Below are 18,663 nucleotides of genomic sequence, written 5' to 3' on the forward strand. Positions count from 1 at the left end.
AAATTGTGCAAAGCCCTTCGCAGGACCCCTCAAAATTGCCACAAATGCGAGGCCCTTTGCAGAATCCCCAAAAACTGCCCAAACTTCGCGATAATATCTGCCCATTGAACGAACCTTTTTCCGAAAGGTCGGAGAATCAATCGCACCACGTGACGCAACTACAGATTCCGGTAATAAAACCAGCGCCATCTTTTGTGTAATCGTTTATTAAATAGCATTTTTCAAATATTTATATTCAATACAATCCTAAATATTTACAATTATACATTCACGTATATCACTGTCCTTTGCACGAAACCACAAATAATTATTATTCACTCGTCGACTGTCTCGGATTTTCCTCTGCGCGAGAGAGGCCCCTCAGGGCCGACAATGAAACGAATTTCGAGCTACACAAAGAGGACCCCTCCCGAGAAGAAAAACAAGATTTAATTTGATAACAAAGAAGAAAATGTTACATCAGAGTCACAAAAGAAAACGAAATAATAAACAATTAGCTTAAGGCGCGGTCTGACTGCTTGTCCCATCATGCCAAATATTTGTACTCGTCCTTTTGCCCCTCCGTCCGTTCTAAGTATTCCTTCTCGATTAGAATATCTATACATTTCTGTAACAAACACATTGCCACGCCCAAGTACCAAAGTAAACAGAGCAAACTACCTTAATTATCTGCACTCGAGGCTTGAACCGCGAAGAAAGCTGATTCAATACTTCCGCGACTAACTGCTGATGTTGGTGCACCTAAAACAGGCAGTTGATGAAGTCAACTCACTTGGAGACGAGGAAAAGGAGCCGTACCTTGCGCATTTTCATAATCCTAACTATAGCGGCCTGAATGAGAAGTTTCCTGTCTTCCTCTATGTGTTTGTGCGTAGTCTCCTGCTCCATTTTGAGCTCCGTTTTCATGGGGATGTTGATGTTGACGCGCAGTTTTTTGCTGTGCACGGACACACATTAGAACAAACGCGTGGAAAATTGCACATATTACCGTACTTTTTAAAGCCTACATTAAGAGAAACGGCCGAGTTTGCGTTCACGTCGTTCTCGTCGTCATCGCAGCTGAGTAGTTTGGCTTTGAGTAAGATTTGGATGACCTAAAGATTCATTCATTTCAATTAAGAATTAACGAAAGGGTGAAAAGGTACGTACTTGTATTAGGAAATCCTGCTTGATTTGTGTGTTTTCTTCCAGTTGAGCCAAGTTCCACGTGTCGGCCACGTTGAACTGCAGCAGCACAGCCATTTGAAAGGTGCTAGCCTGTAACGTATACCTGAAAGCAACAAAAAATTCCGAGGAAAGTTCGAGAACACTCGACGGGGACGCACCTATTTTTAAAACAATTTGTGTTAAGTTCGCCTTTGGACATGTTGTACAGCCAATTCAGCTTCCGACCAGAGTGCTGGCTGGCGTAGAAATTTGTAAACCTACTTACGCTACGTTCCAACTGCACAAATACACACAGGTTAAGCTTCGTCATTTTGTCAGGAACGGCATACTTACTTCGGAAGGCAAGCTAAACGTGACAGACTGCTGGAAGGGCCACGACCCGGACGACAGCACTTGGATACTAAAATCTATACCTGAAATTTAAGGTCTCCTTTAATTTTAAATTTAAAAAAAATCAAGTTCTGCACGAAAGGAAACAAAAATGACACTTTTTCGGAATTAAAAAGAAAAAAGACCGAATGGAAGAAAGCTAAACAACATTAAGTTTGTATCGTCGACAAAAATGAAACATCATTGAGACCTTCCCTACCTAAAGATTCATTTGAATTTGCCATGTGGTTCCTAAACTGTTCGTTGAGGTCCTTAGAGACTCCAATGTCTTGAAACATGCGTTGCAGCTTCGAAGTGTATTCGAACCCACAAGCCTGCTTCAATTTCGAGATCATCGAGGCTTCGGCATCGTCGCTGGCCGACATATGCTGCACCAGCCGCTTGGCGAGCATCTGAACACCGAAATGAATTATACAAAAACTACATTCAAGCATCTCTTTCGTGCTGATCCTACAAACCTTACTGTAGAACTTCTGGAACACGTCCTTGTCTTCGATGTACTTGAAGACCACCATCTGAAATGAGGAAAACGGAGGTAAAGACCCATAACATTTAACTTGGATTTTCTTTTAACGGAGAACACGTGTATGGCGCACAGTCAACACAATCATTTTCCCTAAAGATACTCGAAATTAATAAACTATTTTTCGAAGTCTTCGCAATTTGGCAAATACGAAACATGAACTGAAAAAAAGTGTTAGTAATGGAAAAAACATACTTACGACTTGATTTAGAGTGTCCTCAAGCTCCGTCTCTTCTGCATTTTTGTTACTCTTCTTCAGCAGCAGATCGCAGTATTTGGCGAGCAACTCGGGTGACCTGCTCGAGGAATTCGCCGACTTGGTGACTGCATTGGCGTTGATGAATCGGCCACAGGCCTTGTCCAACGCGGCCACGAAGCCGCTATCATTCCCAAAGGCGACAAGAACCAGCGCGTTGTACTTCCTGTGCACTTCCAAGATAGTATTGACGTAGACTTTCGGGTCGTTATGAGCGATTTCTCCGCATTTTTCTATGGCGGCCAGGCCTTGAGTCGCAATGTGTTGTTCGAGAAGTCCTCGCAGCTCCCCCAGACCGTCGGGTATACGCGCCACAAGGCTATACATGCGCCCCAGATCATCGTCTTTGTCGGCATCGAGCAGTTGTTTGAATTCCGAATGGAGCAACTCCAGATGTTTCTGAATGAGCACGCGTTCGCAGGTTTTTGCGAGACGTTCACTAGTAGTCTCGTGCAGGTACATCTGCACTCTACGCTGCTCCTCCATCAATCGTTGCTCCGCCTAAAATCGCATTCATCGAAAGGGCAAAGGACAGAACCACAAAGAGTATGAACTCTGACGGAATGGCGAAGCCAATGAAAACACGACAATTTACTAAAATTGTGAATTTAACATTCACCAAGTTGTCAAAATTGTGTTAGATTAAAATTTTAAAGGAGGCATCAAACGAGCAAATCAGTGTCCTAAATATCCTCCTCCTCAAGCCAAACTTACCCGCTTCATATATTCAGTGACGGGATTTTCGGCCAGAAACACCGTGCTCTCACGAGTATAAAACCTTTCTGTGTCCTCTAAGAACACATTTTCAAAACTCTCCTTGTAGACACTAAGATTAGGCCCCTTGGCCCCTGGCTCCTCCTCATTGAGCCCCAGCTCCACATAGCAATTGATCACCCCTGACACCAAACGAGTGTTTATAGTCTCCCCATTTCTCTCCTTCTCAATTAACTTCAACACTGCATTGGTGACTGCCTTGTTCAGTTGCTTGAACAAGTTGTCTCTCCATGTAACCAAGGCCAACTGATAGATCTCATAGATGTGCTTGCGTCCCTCTTCACACTCCCTTTTCACCCAATGACGGTTTAGGTAGGCACACACCCCATCAAGCACTTTGCTGCAGAATTGGTAATCCTCCCATTGGACCGTGTAGAACTTTAAAACGTCCTCGTCCATTCGATGAATTCCATCCTATTTAAAGAGAAACCGAATCAGGCAAATGGTAATGTAAGGGTGCAGTATTTACTTCTAATAATCTGATGAGGTAGTTTTTCAGGAACTCCTTGAGCCTCTTGTAGAGTTCCATGCCGACCAGCTGCGCACCCCCACTCACCTGACTTTTCTTGCTTTTAGTGGAGTTAGAGCCGCCTCTACCATTATTTTGCTGGTGAACCGAGGTGCAGTAGTTATACACATGAGTGTACAGCTCCATATATCTGCATAATTGTGATAAGTTTAATTATTTGTAAACTGTTTGTTCCATAAGATTGGTTGAGGTTTGGCGAGTTTTTAAAAAAGTTTTGATCTTTGTCAATCAACACCGCTTGGTTACTCGCCCAATCTAGTGCTCAATGAATATTTCCTTAAACTCACATGTGTATTTATGAGTTTAACATAAAAAAATGTGTGTGATGATATTTTAACAGCATTGGCACTTAAAAACTGCTTCAACCCCTTCATTGCCCAGATTTACTTTACAAAAACCCTTTTTACACATATATATATGAATGCCGCTTTTACATATACCCCAGACCCATAAAACTTGTATTACATCAAAGGTTTTGACTCGGCCAAACAGTCCCACTTACCTCATCTGTCACTCCATTACTTTTACAAGAAGAAACACATTTTTCAACATTCCAAAAGAACCAATGCTGTGTTTCAGACAGAGTGTCATCACAAGGGTGCTTACCGTTTCTTGGACATGCTTTCTCGGTTGTAAACCTGCTTTATACCACTGTTCAAGTCGCCCCATATTTGGTCCAAGTCGATAACCGATTTCAGTCCGCCGGCGTTGTTCACAGAGTTGATTGAGTTCTTATTGGACATCGCCACTGATTCCGCGTGCAGAGTTTGTGAAGACCTGCAAGGGGGGCTCTTTGGTCTAGGGCTTTTTAGGGGGCCTAAGGTTACAGGTTTGCAAAGCCATTGGGGCAGTTTGCGACGATTCCTTACGTGCTTTGAAGGGTGATTAGGGGTTGTAGATAATTAAAACGGTGAAATTGGTGCGCTTTGTGTGATATTTTAATAGACATTTTATGCACCTTTTGTTTGGAAAGAGGAACTACTTTCTTTTTTGGCGTTGCCAATGGTGGAGCCGGGGCACTTACCAATTGTTCTATAACATAACAAAGATTTGCGCACTATTTACAAGTAAATGGGGAACAGGAGAAACTCGAAATTTGCAAAATAATTACGGAAAAACCAAAGGGATTTTATTTATTTCTCTATATTGGGTATCGCGACAAGTTGACAGCTTTAGTTTGGATGATTTGACGTCTCGGGTGCCTCGGCGCACGCCCCTGTCAACGTCAAAGATTAAGTCCTTTTAGGGCTGAATTAACAGGAAGTTAGGTTAGGAATAAGGTCGGTCAGGATCCAAATTTGAAGGCAATTTAACGAGAATTAGCCCGGAAAGCTCGAGGCTCTTAAGAAACGGCTATTTTATTGGTAGGTTAGGACCGTGTCGACGGAACAATGATGAAAATTATAATCGCATCGTAAGAAATTTTACACGTTACCTAATGTTAACGGGTTGTCTAGATTTCGAACCTTGTTCAGGAGATAATATGGACTTCTTTCTATAAGCTCTGCAGTTGATTTTTTGTCTCTCCTTTATTGAATTTATCACAGAAATTTTGATTCTTAAAGGTCATATTGCTTTTAAAAAAATCAAATCTTAATACCTACCACCGCGGCAATTTTAGGACTTGACAATAACTTTCAGTTAAAACACCGCCCGACGAACAATCAAAACTCCATACACTGCAGTGCCGTCATCTGTCAATGAAAAGAAAAACTTTGGCGCCAGTCCCGTTGTCAACAAATCCCTTAAACACGTCTCGAAACCGCGTTTTCACGCTATTTTCCAATACTTTTCACAATCGGACGCGTTCCTCTATGGGAATTCTTAACTTGGCTAAATTCCTTGCCGACGTGGCCCCGCAATGCATCAAAGAAACAGAGATAAAAGCCTATTTTGGTAAATTCCCTGTTACCCAAATTTCGGCATCAAATTCACCCGTAAATCGCCTTTTTTTTAGGCCGCAAGATAGCCATAGACGCCTCAATGTCTTTGTACCAATTCCTTATAGCTGTGCGCTCAGACGGGGCCCAACTCACCACTGTAGATGGTGAGACGACTTCGCACTTAGTGGGAACTTTCTATCGAACCATCAGACTGCTCGAAAATGGGATTAAACCCGTGTATGTTTTCGATGGCAAACCCCCCGAAATGAAAGGGGGAGAACTGAACAAGCGCATGGAACGCAGAGCTGAGGCCCAAAAGGCTTTGGATAAGGCTGTGGAGGCTGGGGATCAGGCTGAGGTTGATAAATACAACAGAAGGCTTGTGAAAGTCACCAAACATCACTCCGATGAGGCAAAAGAGCTGTTGAAATTGATGGGGGTGCCTTATATTGAGGCTCCTTGTGAAGCTGAAGCTCAGTGTGCTGCCATGGTATTTATATTAAGGAAGCACTATATTTGGAACTATGTTTGTGTTTTGGTTCAAGGTTAAGGCCGGTAAAATATTTGCCACTGCTACTGAAGATATGGACGCCCTTACTTTTGGCTCGAACATAGTGCTGCGCCACTTGACTTTCAGCGAGGCTCGAAAAATGCCCATTCAGGAGATACATCTTAAAGCTGTACTTGAGGGCTTGAATCTCACTCAAGAGGAGGTAGTTTGTAACCAGTGTTTTAAGGGACTTAAATGACAATGTTTTGGTAGTTTACAGACTTCTGCATATTAATGGGCTGTGACTATACTGACACAATTCGCGGAATCGGCCAAAAAAAGGCGATTGAACTTATAAAGAAACATAAAACGATTGAAAACATTTTGGAGGCTATTGATCAAACCAAATACCCTTCTCCGGAGGGCTGGACCTACCAAGGTGCCCGTGATTTGTTCATCAACCCAGAGGTTGCTGATCCAGAGTCAATTGAGGTAGATTCGTTGTAATTGGAGTGGCTTTTTGGAGATAACAGAAGATTCTTTAGCTGAAATGGAGCGATCCGGATGAAGAAGGGGTGGTAAAGTTCCTGTGCGGACATCGGCAGTTCAGTGAGGACCGTGTGCGCAATGGCATAAAGAAATTACAGAAGGCGCGCGGTACAAGCACTCAGGCTCGATTAGATGGGTTTTTTACCGTGCTGGGGTCCACCCCTGCTAAGAGGAAGGTGGATGATAAGAAAAACACTCCAAACAAGAGGGGGAAGGGTGGAAGGGGCAGGCCCAAATAGGAGGCGTAATTTGCGCTAGAAAATCTCGGTATTTTTTATTTTTCAATGTTTTTTATTAAGAGAAAAATGTCTTTCTAATTTAATAATCAATAAATGGCTGATTAGGTGTCTTTATCTTTGAAATAAAGCGTTTATTGCAATCGATTTTTAATTTGATTCCTGACGTAATGGCGAATTCAATTATTGACCATAAGGAAATGAAAGTATGCAGCATAGAAAAGGGAAAATACCTCCCAAATCAATAAAGATAAACATTTGCCACTTGTAACCATTTCACTCTTAAAATTTTAAATTTCCCACTCGAACCCTTTGAACAAAAAATGACCAAACCCAACGTTGGTTGCCATAGCAATCACTTCCACAAATTATATCGATACTTCTCATATCGTCTTAAAACTTAAAATGGAAAGTGTACTAATGCCCAGCGAGATCGAACTCTTCATCGACACCATGACGCCTCAAACCATGAAGCAACTGGGCTCAGACCAGTAATCCCCCCGTTTTCCCTTTAGCCCTATAATCCCATGTGATTTCCAGGTGGCTCAACTGGCACAACCGGTTACAGAAATTGAACCAAGAAGCCGTAGTGGAAGCAGCCTGCATCAAGGACGAACACGTAAAGGAAACTTTAGTCTCTTTCAGAAAGGTACCTTCATGCAACTTATTTTTACTCGAGAGTAACGGAAACAGGCCCCAATACTAGTGCATGAAGCCATTTTGGTGAATATCTGGAAGTACCAGGTTTTGCCCAAATTGCTGAAACTGGAGCCAGCCCCCAAGAGTACCTTCATAGCTTACTCAATTCTATACCACGAAGGCGTCTGCATATCTCTCCTGGAGCTGGTCATGTACCATTCAAGCTGCTGTGAAGCCCTAGGAGACTCTGCGGTGGACTTATTGGATTACGCCTGTGGCGTTGTTTCGCAGCTTTTGAGTAATAAACCCCAGAAGAAGCCGACACGTAACGAAGAAAGTGCTCAGCAGGAGTTAACACGGCAAAGAGATGTGCTCACTTTCAGTACGGGAATTCGCTGCCTTTCAATCTTGAGATATTTAGCTGAAAACTTGGATAAGTAATGCAGCGAAATATCTGGAAAAATAATAATGAAATAAAGAGCTAATTTTAAAGGCTGCCGATGGCAGTGTGCTCTCGCATGTACACCACCCACGACTTACCAGTGCTTTTAACGGAAGTGTTACTGGAGCGCCCATGGGTGAGCAGCGATCACAGTCAGCAATATGTAGCGGACAAATGGAAGGACTGGGATGGAGAGCAGTTGGGGCAAGTGGAAGCTCAGGTTGGTTCTGGAATTAAACGAGCCCCAGAACTGTAAATGGAGGAGTTGTAGGTGTGGCTGACGTTGCACTACATGTTATTGGGCCCCGAGTGCGCCCGTCACTACCCTATAACTAAGAGCAGACGCAATCAACTAGTGAGGCTGCTCCCTATGGTAACGCCAAGTTTACTGGACCAGATGGTCCCTTTAATGGAGCTCAAGGTGGGTGTTGGAGGCAATTTTCAGAAATCACCGAAATGGCAGAGTTTGAATTAGGGATTTCGTCCACCTGTTTATCCATTTTCGCTGTTGCAAAAGGAATTTTTCTATAACGTTTTTCTCTCGTGTAGTAGTTCTGGTTTCAAATTCCGAGCGTTGGTTATGGTTAATTTCATGGCGTTATCTTAGCAATGGCTGTGCAGAATGTCCTTTATGGAAGAATTTGCCTCTCCGCCCAAGCTTTTTCTGCTCGAAAGTGTCTTGGAAATCAAGGAGAATATTTTGAGAGAGTGCGGAGGTAAATGGAAGAAAATCGCGGAAAAACAACTGAGTCAGATATTCACTGACGATAACGAGACTCTTAAGGAGGCCGCGAAGAAGTACGTTTTCACCTATGAATAAAATTTGTTCGACCTTGTTAATTTGTTTTCAGGCTCAACGAGGCCTACAACACGGATTTACTCGAGCAGTTCGAGAGCAAGGACGGCGGACCGTGCGCCCAATGCGGCAACGGCGCCATTCAACGCTGCTCGCAGTGCAAAGGTACGTGGTACTGCTCTAGGGCGTGTCAAGTCGCGCATTGGCCCGACCACAAACGTTGTTGCCAAGTTCACTGACGTTTATTTCGAAATTACAATAATCTATAAATATGCCGAGTTTAACTGATAAGTGTTCCCACCTTTACTTAACAGAAACCCCTGTATATTCAAAGACTGCAGTGCATTGTTGAACTTGCTCTTTAGAATGCCGATGGTTTCCGCCGCTTGCCTAATCTCTTGCAGAGTGAACACGCTCTTTACCTCAACTTCAGACCTCCTCTGAAGGACGTCCAGCAGCTTTCCTACCTGCGTAATCTCTGAGTAATCAATTGCAGGTCATGAATCTCGAGACAAACCTGATTCTTGTAGCTCATTCCTGAGCCCAGCTGTGACCTGGTGGTGTCCAGCATTCCCGTCTCATCAGTGAAGACCTCCAGCAAACTGTGTCTCATAATCTCAATGACGTCTTTAGCGTCCTGTTCCGAGGCCTCCTCGCGTAGTTCGGTCTTGGCTCTCGCTTGTATGAGGCGGATTAGGGACAGGAGCTGCCTTGCCGTTACAGGAGTACAGTCTTCCGTCGCAAATTGTCTTCTGAGGGAGACGTAGAAGTTTTTTGCTGCAGATTTGGCCTCAGGGGACAGTATAGGATTTACGTATTTCTGGGCGTATGCAAGGTACTTGCGCAGCGTCTTGTGAGGGAGACAGTCGCGATTTTTCTCATGGCTTAAGCGCTCTCTAATTGGGGATGTAATTTGAAATTTTAAATCCGACAGATTTCATTCCTGAACTAAAGCTTGCCTGAGACTTTGAATAACTTGCGGTTCCTCCTCTGGATCTTTCGACGTGTTAGCTGCAAGCCTGCGCCTCTTCGATGAGTGCACAGTGAGAATGTGTCTGGAAAGGCGTTTGTCCAAGTGCTGGAAACCCCCTTTTGTCATCAGCAAAAAATTGCACAAACGAAATCAAACCTCATTGGGCTGATCCAGCAAGATGAAAATCAAATCAAACCGGGAAAGCATCGGAGAGCCCATCTTCAAATTTTCGGCTACAGTCTTGTCCTTGTTGTAGTGCCCCCCGACGGGATTGGCAGCTACCAAAATGGTGGGCCGAGTAGGCAAGGAGCACACCATGCCCGCCTTCGCTATGCTGATGCTTTGCTGTTCCATGGCCTCTAAAAGGCATGCGTGTTGCGTGGGCATTTTGTCGAATTCGTCAATGCAGCAGCAACCTCTGTCTGCTACCATCAGGGCCCCCGCTTCGAATGAGTATTCCCCCCCACTTTCACGAGTCATGGTCACGGTGAGGCCCGAATTTGTGCTGGAATTTCCGCACACGTAGACCCCTAAAGAAGGGTTTTATAAGGGGGGTTTTTAAATCTAGTGCTTCCGAGCGTGAAATATCTGAAAAAATCACGTATCACGCACCTCTGGGTGAAACATTCGCACAGCTCTTTAACATCTGACTTTTCCCCAACCCTGGGTCTCCCACCATGAGAATGTGCGACTCTGATCTGCTTGATGATTTGGCGCCTCGAAAAAGTCCCAAAAGTAACCCAGCTTTGACTAATTCATTCCCATAAATGGTGGGGCATAAGGAGTGGGTGAGGTAGCCAAACAAATCAGGCTGCGAATGCACTAGCTGTTCAACATAAACACGGTTAAATGGCAATAAAAATGACTTCAAGAGGGTCTACTTTGATAGCTTCATAGTCCTCAGGAGTAAAAAAATCGTCTTTTCTGCCAGAAGTTTCGCTTTTATTATTAAAAACTGCTACGACTTGGAGATACAACTGAAATAGGGCATTCTGCTTGTTTTTGCCCTTGTTATCATTTGGGTCTATCACCCTTACAATCCCAGTTACAGTGACATCATCCCCAGGAGGGCAGGACTTGACCAGATCCTCTGTAAGCTCACATTCTAATGTTTGAGGAATCTTTGCTGTGTCACACTTCAGTATCACAAATCATTAATTTAAATCAACAACTCTTTCACAAGTCCTACCTCAATTTCTTGCAAAACCACACTCTGCCATTCAATTGTCTTTGTTAGAGACGAGTTATAAGCAACCTCAAAGCGGCCTTTAGTTGAGCAAGAGGGGCACACAGTCATGGGGGTGAAATTCCCATTAGACTGCTTTGCCACTTGAACAGAGTTACATGAGTGGCAGTGAAATCCCAAATAAGTGCAAATGACTTTATCAGGGCTGCTTTTCACTACTGTGCCTCTCAATGACACAAGCTTACCTAATGGGGCGCAAATGAAAAGTTTTCATTACAGGATTGTGGACACCTACCTAAATTCGTAGGGCTGACGTATTTAAGCAGGATCTGAGGCTCAAAGTCGAAGATTCTAACACGAATTACTGGAACTTTTTTAGTTTGGGATTCCTCACTTTTTTGTTTGTGACAAGAACAGATGTGCTCGTATACAGAGAGGCCGAGACAGTTGAGGGTAAACTCAGCATTTGTAACTAGGTCTTCTTTAAAATTACTCCAATTTGTAAGGAATTCTTGGTCAAGAATTAGAGCTTTGTAGCTCAAAGACATAAACCGGTCTTTTTCAACTTGAGCCAGGGGGCACTTCTCCGGATGCCGAGCTAAGTAACGCTGGAAGCTGGCCACATTCGAATGGATTTTTTGCAGGTCTGCGTTCTCTAAAACGGGGCAATTGCATTTACTGCTACAGGCTGAAAGTTGTATTAACAGGCTAGTTTACTCGGGCGAAAGAAGTAGTTGTCGATGCCACAAAGCCTCTGCGGGGGGTCATTTTGCATGTTTTCTGTAGAAGGAACAAATTAATGCGGTAAAAATTCGATGATTTACAATCTGTTGACTAGTTGCCGCCATTTGCGATTTTTATGTTAGGTTAGGACATGATCGACAGGATTTTTTTTACACGAGGAATTGGCCAATGAGGTCGTTTGACGTCACGTAAATGGCCAATCATCGCGTTTTACCAAGAACAAGAATACACTGTTCCTACTATTGTTCCGTCTCTCTCTTTCCCACTAACAATGTGCTAGTGACGATGGAAGAGAACGAGGGTCCGAGTCTTAGAACTTAGAACTGAAAATCGTGAAACGGCGGCAAATTCAAGTTTGCCCTCATTCGAATCTTAAGGGGGATTCCAACAGAGAAATTTACAAAACGCCTTTAGAACAAAACCGTAATTTAATTCAATGCATAGAAGACATACTAGTGCAATAAACGAAGAAATAAAGAAGGTGCTTTGTTCGATATTATAACAATTGTTACTTAAAGTAAACCCAACAAAGGTAACCCAAGGTTGACACTGCTAATAAATGTAACTCCCAAGCCCTGGGGCATCTCGGTCTTGCAGCTGAAACTATTTTGAGAACTTGTTTTAATATGAATAATTAATGTTAAATCCCTCCGGTCTCATTGAGCCATTTTCGCCGCTCAATGAGCGTGGTTGCCGTTGTTGAGGTGCCTCTCGTTTCCGTTGACTTCGATTATCTCCTCGCCCTCTTCGTCAGTGTTGTCCACATACTCAATGATCTCCTCTATCTCTTCGTCCTCTTCATCATCGTCGTTCACGAGTTCATTCTATAACAGAAACTAAATACCTGAATTATAATCAACAGTAAAACTTGCCTCGGAAATGTCGTTTTCCGCTGCAGTCTCGCTGGGCTCCGCCCCATTCCTAGAGGAGCCCTCGCTTGTGCCCACCCCGTTCACCCTCTCCTGATCATCGTCCAAGTCCTCTTCGTCAGTCTCGTAATGGATTTCTTCAATTATTTGCTCCACAACATCCAAATCTCCGTCAACATCCTCCTCTTCGGAAGGCGCCTCTTCAGTCCTAATTGACTGGTCTTGGAGGAGCGCATCGGCCTGGCTCGTTTCCTCCGAATTTCTCCCCAATTCCGCGCTTAAAATCTGCTCAACTGAAGGCTCCCCAAGTCGATATATTCTTGAATTAATGGGAGATCGACTAACAGTCGCCTCATCTTTATTGGACTCTTCGTGAGAGCCTTCAGGATGTTCTCGCAGCACCAAGGGCTGAAACACTTCTTGTGGGAGGTCAAACGCAGGCGAAGCTTCATTGTTAGGTTCGTTTTGAGCGACTTGGGGGATTTGCCGAGAGCTGGAAGGTTCCTCGTTTACCTCCTCCTCTGCAGCATCAAGTTCGGCTTCGATATCACTTTCAATAAGAGATTCTTTAAGAGGAGTTTCTTGCCGTTCATCTCCAGAGATCTCTGCTTCAAGGGGAATGTCTGCTCTCGGATCTTCAGCTTCAGGAGAATCTCTCACAAGCGGGTTTTCTTGCTGCTTTTTATTGTCCAACAAAGTGTTAAGATCTAGGGGTAATAGACTTACTGGAGATGCAGCTGCAGCTTCTTCATTGGCCGCCAAATCTGTTGCAGTTTCGGCAACATCTTGAGAAAGAGATTCATTTCCAAGTTCCAATTTTGTTAGTGTGTCGGCCTGATCAATATCTGCTGTTTCACGGGCAGTTTCTTTTGATATTTCGAATCCTGATGCCTCAACTGGGGCTTCCTCGCTGCCTGGCAAACTTGGGACTAATCCGGTAGCTGAATTTTCGGTCTCGGCCTTTTGTGCCTCGTCTGGCAGGCCAAGGGATGACGCCTCTTCGAAGAGTAATTTTCCTCGTTCGGATTGTTCCACAAGTTTTTCTGGAGAACGTTTTGTGAGAACCTTTTTCTCTTCTTCAATACCTCCTTGAGAGGTCCGGAAAAGTGCCTTTTCTAACTGTTGCTGAATGTCTAAAACAGCCTCGAGTTCCAGGGCTTCTTCATTGTTTCTTCCACTGCCCAGTAATTCCGGAATTAAACCGACTAAAGAAGTCTCCGGTTCGGGCTCTTTTGCCTCTTCTTGCAGCTCATGAGAGGCTTCCTCAAAGAGTGCCTTTCCCAGCTGCTTCTCTTTACCCAAAAGAATGTTACTTTCTCTGTTTTGAGATGTTTCTGCAGCTATCCTGGAGACTTGTTCGTTACTTTCCTGGTTACCGAACGAGTCTGGAACTAAACCCCCCACTGAAATTTCTGGGTCAGGCTCCATTGGCTTCTCTTGCAGCTCATGGGAGACTCCCTCAAAAAGTGCCTTTTCCAGCTCCGTTTCGTTACCCGAAACAGCGTCACTTTCTATATTTTGAAAGGTTTCTTCAATTCTCTTGGAGACTTCTTCGTTACTCCCTTGGCCGCCCGATAAATCCGGAACGAAACCCACTACTGAAAATGCTGACTCAGGCTCCTTTGGCTCCTCTTGCAGCTCATGGGAGGTTTCCGCAAAGAGTGCTTTCCCTCGCTGGAGAGTTTCATCTCCCTTCTCAAGGTCCACACTTGGTGGAGAATCCTCAAAAAGTGCCTTTTCCAGTTGCTTCTGAATATTAATTAAATTCTCCAATTCCAGGTTTGCAGAGTCTTCTTTAACCACGCTCTGCAGCTCCTCCTCTCGCAAGACTTTCAAAAAATCATCCTCCAGCTTTAGCTGCGTCTTGATTTCCTGCATAACGTCTTCCTCCTCCCCTTCCAAGGGCGTTCTCCCCAGAGGGCTGAGTCTGCAACTCACAATAATAGTCTATGAACTCCTAAATAGCTGCAACTAACGCACTCCTCAATGTCTTCAGCCACGGCGACGCCCTGCTCAATGATGTCGTCAATCTGCTCCTCGAGGTCGGCAGCGTTGATTTTCTCGAACTCCTCTGAAACGTTGCTGCTGCTGGTCCTGCGCCCCTCGTCCTCCCTCCTTCCCGAGCTTGAAGAGTCCTCTGCAAAAGTGGATTAAAAGTGGTCATGGAAGGGCCATGTGAATCTGTTCTAGAATAAACGCCCCTGACTTGGGGTGTTGCAGGGATTGAAAGCAAAGGATCCAATCAGCAAGGGAGTTGATATACAGTCGAGTATTAGTTAAGGGGGACACTCAGTAACATACCTTGGGAAGTCACATACCTAGTGAACCAAAAAGAAAATCTGCAAATTCTCAAATATATACCACGTTTATTAGATTATCGATACATCCTGTATATACACAATAACAACATTTATTCTAGAATAAATTCTGGAGTTTTGAAATGGGGCCCCTTACTGCTTGTACTTACCAGAATCCAAGCTGATTACACTGAGGGTCATTTTGCCTGCCAACACCACTGGGCAGTCATCCTCAGAATCTTTCTGAGCCTCCAGCTCTGCTACCAGGATCTGAGATTGAGGCGGCAGAGGTGTGTCCAAGAATATTTGCTGTTGTGATGACAGCATTGAAGCTGGGGCGAGGAGGGTGAGGGGCACTTACCTGAGGAGGAGGAGAAGGTTCCTTGGGAGTCTGCTGCATGTGTGGGAGGACCGGAGAGTCTGGTCGGGACCACTTTTTACCACTCTCAGCACTGGCTGTCGTAACCATTCCCAATACGGTGACCGAGCCTTGGTCCTCGTCTTTCGGAAGCGCCCCATTGGGCTTGAGCCTCTCCTGGAAATTTTTAGTTGGTTTTTCGTCAATTTCGGCGCTTAAAATTCATGATTTTGTACTAGTTAGAAATGGACAAAAATAGATATCGAGATGATCCCGTGTCCCGAAATAGAGGCGGTCAAAAATTGAATTTTTTTCGCTTAAAAAATGACCTCATTTCCGGACAGCCAGAACGTAAGTACAGCTCGCGCCCCTAGATGGCGACACCGCCGGCCGTACGAGGGTGGATCAATGAGAACCAAGCGTTAGATGATTAATATTGTGCAGCTACCGGGGGAAATTCAATGAAGCGAAGCTTACGAAAGCTAAAAGAGAAAAACTAAAATATGCACCTTTAAGCACAAACATACGAGAAGCACTAATAGTGGTTAATGCTCAAAAATTTTAACAATCCCTCGTAACATACATCAACAAAACACTTGGGGTGTTACGAGGGGAGGATAAATAGTAGCCTATACCAGAGCAGCTCGACAAGTATGCACCACAAATATCCAGACCTGTTCTGTGTTGGAGGAGGCGGGATCGGGGGGCGTTTTATTCTTGTGGGCCTCGATCTCGATATTGACCTCCTCCAGGAGGGCGGCCACCGCATTTACGACTATAAGGACAAGCAAATATTTTGACGTCACAAATGGGCGGATTTTTTGTTTTTAATCTAAGCAGTGCCGGGGGAGGGAACTAAGAAGCGCGCAATCTTCTAAGTTATATATTGGGAACCAATTGACACTCGTGAGGACGCTGCGACGTGCGACAGTTTCGCAGTCCGTCCACCAGGAGTCGTTCCCAATACACGTCGGTTTAATCTAGTTGAAATCGGATATAATAAAGAGGGCGCTTGCGCACCTGTACCGCCAGGGGGACCTTGTCCATCTGTGTGACGATGCGCTCCATGGCGAGCTCGGTCTCGCGCAGCCGCCTGCGCAGCTGGTCCAGCTCCTCGTCTCCTGCGGCGCACAATTTAAACAAGATTTCATTACAAAATATCCTCCCCCGGCAACTTCAAGGGAGGACAAACACTTACTTGCGTCCCTTTCCCTGTGTCCTTTACGTAGCAGCAGTGGGACGTAACTTAGTAACTGGGCGAGGCCTCGAGGGAGGGAACAAACTTACCGATTTTGCTGTTGTCCCTGTAGGGCCGATCAAAGAAGGGCCTGCCCGTGTCGAAGACTTCTTTGCGGAAATCGTCGTCGGTGTCACAGGGGGGGTACAGTGGCGCCCCTTCGTAGCTCATTTCAGTTTTCTTCTTGGAGGCGAGCTGTAAGATCATGGCCATAGGGGAAGGAAAGGGTACAAGGGGCTGTATCAGTTCTATACATTACAGTGGCGCCAAACATGTCTGTCTGCGATTTTCTCGGCTCGTTGAAGAAATTACCACTTTGAAAAATGCGCATTTCGGGCATTAAATAAAGAGACGCCACTGTCTTGAATAGAATATATAGCCTGTACACATAAATAGCTTTACCCTAATGCAAGTGTATGTGAAGAAGATTACTATAATTATTGTGTAGATGGGCATGAGAATGCCGATGAGGCCCTGGGTGTGTTGCTTCGGGTGGACAATGCCCTGTCCACCCATGGCGGGTCTTATTCCTGGGATGGGGCCCGGCTGAAAAACAACGTTTAGATTTTTAAATACGGCTTCAAAGGCGGCATATACGAATGTAAACTGTAAACGATATCCACACATCCGTGTGGCTAAAAATATGGAGTATTTTAATCGTCAAATTGACCATCGATGAGAATTTAAGAATTTTCGTGGGCCATAGCGAAAACAGCATAGTCAAAAATAGCCTTCCCGGGACGTAATTAATGGCCTAAAAATAGACTAGAGAGACCGCAACAGGGAGAATCGAAAATAAACATTCATCTACCTGGAAGATTTCGCAATGTTTTGCCGGACTTTCTCGATATAGCTCAACTTACCCGGCCCTCCACGATTTTGGGTGGTACCGCCCTTCTGGGCAGACCCTCCCCCGTTTCCGGAATGGCCCTTCCGCGCTCCCTGAAGGCGGGGTGCATCGCTCCCGGTCGAATATAGGCGGGTCTCTCCTGACGTATACCTACACACGGAAACAACCATTACAAACCACGCCCCTTTGTATGCTAACAAAGCCAATCATATAACAGAGAGTTAGAGGCACGCACACATTGTAATGAAGGCACGCCCACCCCAAAGCGTAATCGCTTACTATTGGCCGGATAGGCCTTCGCGTTGACACGATGCCCCACCCCCAGCTTCCATGGAGACACCCCGAAATGGTACTGCAGGCACATCGTGCCGTTAAGGGAGCGCACCTCCTCCAAGATCTGTTTGGTGCTGTGGCCTAACGAAATGCGGTCGTGCAACGCGGCCGAAATGTCGATGCCGCAAGTCTCCAAAACAGCTTTCCGGCATTGGGCCACAATTTCCTTGCCCTTCAGTTCGTTATTGCCCCCCCGATCTATAATGGACCTGCATAGCTCCGACATTATTTTAATGGTGTCCACGTCCATTTCAGAGATGACGTCGCAACAGCCTAAGTGGGAAATGTGAGAAGGTGGGTAGCACGGAAAGGGGGCTCACCTCGGTCTTCGGGACCAGGGCGCATGCCCGAATTGGCGTTGCCCACCAGCATGGGGTAGAAGATCTTGGGCCAGAGTACGGCGAAACAGCCCACCACCACCACCATCACCAGCATCGTTCTCTTGGGACCAAGGCCCTGGTTGGACCATTGGGGCAGTCGCGCGGTGGTCTCGTGTTGGTTGGTTGGACGGTCCGTCATTATGGTCGACTCGTCTCTGGAAGGGTGAGTTATTTAGCTTTTTTCGGGAGATTGGGGGTGTCAAGGGATTCAAAGAAAATTTGTATGCCGGGGAGGCACACTGATTGCTGGAAACGCTTCAAGATTCTTTGCTCGCAATTTTTAAATTGGACGCTTCGTATATTTGGAGCATTAGAGGTCCACTTTGAGCTACTAATAGACGTGAAATTGCAGCTCTAAAGTGCTCCATGGTCTCCGTGCTCCCGTGGCCGTGCGCGCGCTTTATAGTGCTCTTTGAGGCCATTAATGTGCGATTTTTCAACGAAGATCATCGCCTCGAACACTCACCAGCAATAATAAATGTTACACATCAAAAAGCTCGCGAATCACCAAAACTGCACTTTGGCAAATATTTCTTGGCACCGCGCCCCAGACAAACAAAACAGTCATCAACGAATTTGACCGCAGGTCACTGGTGATTTTCCTTATCCACCACCGTTTTTCCGCGTTAGTGGATCATTCTGCAAGAAAACAAGCGCTCGAGCGGTGCGAACGTGGCCAAATTTCGAAATTTTCCGATTATGGAAATCGAATAATCGGTCGAAAGGCCGCGTGAAAACGCGGGGAACTCGCGAGAAACGACA

The 18,663-nt window shown here is 45.2% G+C and overlaps 5 protein-coding genes across 10 annotated transcripts; 2 read left to right on the forward strand and 3 right to left on the reverse strand.

Annotated features, from left to right (window-relative positions):
* Positions 1 to 188: 188 nt before the first annotated feature.
* On the reverse strand, positions 189 to 4,825 carry Cul1 (cullin 1). The gene is made up of 14 exons (XM_066287744.1): positions 4,664 to 4,825; positions 4,246 to 4,416; positions 3,580 to 3,769; positions 3,051 to 3,524; positions 2,280 to 2,837; positions 2,016 to 2,072; positions 1,757 to 1,949; positions 1,501 to 1,580; positions 1,326 to 1,444; positions 1,150 to 1,270; positions 994 to 1,094; positions 799 to 937; positions 661 to 741; positions 189 to 607 (listed from the first exon to the last, which is right to left on the reverse strand). Exons 2-14 carry the CDS (start codon positions 4,380 to 4,382, stop codon positions 527 to 529), a joined length of 2,331 nt encoding a protein of 776 aa, XP_066143841.1. The 5' UTR covers positions 4,383 to 4,416; positions 4,664 to 4,825; the 3' UTR covers positions 189 to 526.
* Positions 4,826 to 5,339: 514 nt separating this feature from the next.
* On the forward strand, positions 5,340 to 6,940 carry Fen1 (flap endonuclease 1). Its single transcript, XM_066287748.1, has 5 exons — positions 5,340 to 5,535; positions 5,597 to 6,012; positions 6,068 to 6,235; positions 6,286 to 6,504; positions 6,558 to 6,940. Exons 1-5 carry the CDS (start codon positions 5,340 to 5,342, stop codon positions 6,798 to 6,800), a joined length of 1,242 nt encoding a protein of 413 aa, XP_066143845.1. The 3' UTR covers positions 6,801 to 6,940.
* A 262-nt stretch (positions 6,941 to 7,202) lies between these two features.
* Positions 7,203 to 8,913, forward strand: LOC136342027 (zinc finger MYND domain-containing protein 10-like). Its single transcript, XM_066287459.1, has 7 exons — positions 7,203 to 7,288; positions 7,338 to 7,446; positions 7,491 to 7,873; positions 7,930 to 8,098; positions 8,150 to 8,299; positions 8,486 to 8,676; positions 8,730 to 8,913. Exons 1-7 carry the CDS (start codon positions 7,203 to 7,205, stop codon positions 8,911 to 8,913), a joined length of 1,272 nt encoding a protein of 423 aa, XP_066143556.1.
* On the reverse strand, positions 8,634 to 11,757 carry LOC136342182 (DNA helicase MCM8-like). Its single transcript, XM_066287745.1, has 9 exons — positions 11,551 to 11,757; positions 11,129 to 11,488; positions 10,837 to 11,078; positions 10,529 to 10,783; positions 10,260 to 10,473; positions 9,804 to 10,177; positions 9,634 to 9,752; positions 9,192 to 9,570; positions 8,634 to 9,141 (listed from the first exon to the last, which is right to left on the reverse strand). Exons 1-9 carry the CDS (start codon positions 11,606 to 11,608, stop codon positions 8,938 to 8,940), a joined length of 2,205 nt encoding a protein of 734 aa, XP_066143842.1. The 5' UTR covers positions 11,609 to 11,757; the 3' UTR covers positions 8,634 to 8,937.
* A 229-nt stretch (positions 11,758 to 11,986) lies between these two features.
* On the reverse strand, positions 11,987 to 18,659 carry LOC136342175 (uro-adherence factor A-like). Of its 6 annotated transcripts, none has more exons than XM_066287729.1 (13): positions 18,368 to 18,659; positions 17,842 to 18,056; positions 17,468 to 17,794; positions 17,202 to 17,338; positions 16,741 to 16,884; positions 16,389 to 16,533; positions 16,300 to 16,320; positions 16,122 to 16,222; positions 15,105 to 15,278; positions 14,914 to 15,052; positions 14,427 to 14,583; positions 12,450 to 14,373; positions 11,987 to 12,401 (listed from the first exon to the last, which is right to left on the reverse strand). In XM_066287729.1, exons 2-13 carry the CDS (start codon positions 18,038 to 18,040, stop codon positions 12,255 to 12,257), a joined length of 3,615 nt encoding a protein of 1,204 aa, XP_066143826.1. In that variant the 5' UTR covers positions 18,041 to 18,056; positions 18,368 to 18,659; the 3' UTR covers positions 11,987 to 12,254. The 6 variants fall into 6 exon arrangements, with proteins under 6 accessions (XP_066143826.1, XP_066143825.1, XP_066143829.1 ...); XM_066287728.1 differs by lacking the exon at positions 16,122 to 16,222 and adding an exon at positions 15,776 to 15,876 and having other exon boundaries at positions 18,368 to 18,658; XM_066287732.1 differs by lacking the exons at positions 16,122 to 16,222; positions 17,468 to 17,794 and adding an exon at positions 15,776 to 15,876.
* Between the last annotated feature and the right edge of the window lie 4 nt (positions 18,660 to 18,663).

Source organism: Euwallacea fornicatus, chromosome 11 (assembly GCF_040115645.1).
Source record: "Euwallacea fornicatus isolate EFF26 chromosome 11, ASM4011564v1, whole genome shotgun sequence".
NCBI classification, from domain to species: domain Eukaryota; kingdom Metazoa; phylum Arthropoda; class Insecta; order Coleoptera; family Curculionidae; genus Euwallacea; species Euwallacea fornicatus.

What these genes read in the sequence shown, in the direction of transcription:
- LOC136342027 (XM_066287459.1), top strand. Translation starts at nt 7,203, where the DNA reads ATGGAAAGTGTACTAATGCCCAGCGAGATCGAACTCTTCATCGACACC. An exon ending in AAGCAACTGGGCTCAGACCA is followed by an intron (nt 7,289 to 7,337) that starts GTAATCCCCCCG and finishes TGTGATTTCCAG; the next exon opens with GTGGCTCAACTGGCACAACC. An exon ending in TCCCTTTAATGGAGCTCAAG is followed by an intron (nt 8,300 to 8,485) that starts GTGGGTGTTGGA and finishes GCGTTATCTTAG; the next exon opens with CAATGGCTGTGCAGAATGTC.
- LOC136342182 (XM_066287745.1), bottom strand. Translation starts at nt 11,608, where the DNA reads ATGCAAAATGACCCCCCGCAGAGGCTTTGTGGCATCGACAACTACTTC. An exon ending in CAAGTTATTCAAAGTCTCAG is followed by an intron (nt 9,571 to 9,633) that starts GCAAGCTTTAGT and finishes ATCCCCAATTAG; the next exon opens with AGAGCGCTTAAGCCATGAGA. An exon ending in GAATGAGCTACAAGAATCAG is followed by an intron (nt 9,142 to 9,191) that starts GTTTGTCTCGAG and finishes GAGATTACGCAG; the next exon opens with GTAGGAAAGCTGCTGGACGT.
- LOC136342175 (XM_066287729.1), bottom strand. Translation starts at nt 18,040, where the DNA reads ATGACGGACCGTCCAACCAACCAACACGAGACCACCGCGCGACTGCCC. An exon ending in CCAAAATCGTGGAGGGCCGG is followed by an intron (nt 16,885 to 17,201) that starts GTAAGTTGAGCT and finishes GTTGTTTTTCAG; the next exon opens with CCGGGCCCCATCCCAGGAAT. An exon ending in ACACAGGGAAAGGGACGCAA is followed by an intron (nt 16,223 to 16,299) that starts GTAAGTGTTTGT and finishes TGTGCGCCGCAG; the next exon opens with GAGACGAGGAGCTGGACCAG.
- Fen1 (XM_066287748.1), top strand. Translation starts at nt 5,340, where the DNA reads ATGAAAAGAAAAACTTTGGCGCCAGTCCCGTTGTCAACAAATCCCTTA. An exon ending in AGAGATAAAAGCCTATTTTG is followed by an intron (nt 5,536 to 5,596) that starts GTAAATTCCCTG and finishes CCTTTTTTTTAG; the next exon opens with GCCGCAAGATAGCCATAGAC. An exon ending in TGAATCTCACTCAAGAGGAG is followed by an intron (nt 6,236 to 6,285) that starts GTAGTTTGTAAC and finishes ATGTTTTGGTAG; the next exon opens with TTTACAGACTTCTGCATATT.
- Cul1 (XM_066287744.1), bottom strand. Translation starts at nt 4,382, where the DNA reads ATGTCCAATAAGAACTCAATCAACTCTGTGAACAACGCCGGCGGACTG. An exon ending in GAAAGCATGTCCAAGAAACG is followed by an intron (nt 3,770 to 4,245) that starts GTAAGCACCCTT and finishes ACAATTATGCAG; the next exon opens with ATATATGGAGCTGTACACTC. An exon ending in TCCAGAAGTTCTACAGTAAG is followed by an intron (nt 1,950 to 2,015) that starts GTTTGTAGGATC and finishes TTCGGTGTTCAG; the next exon opens with ATGCTCGCCAAGCGGCTGGT.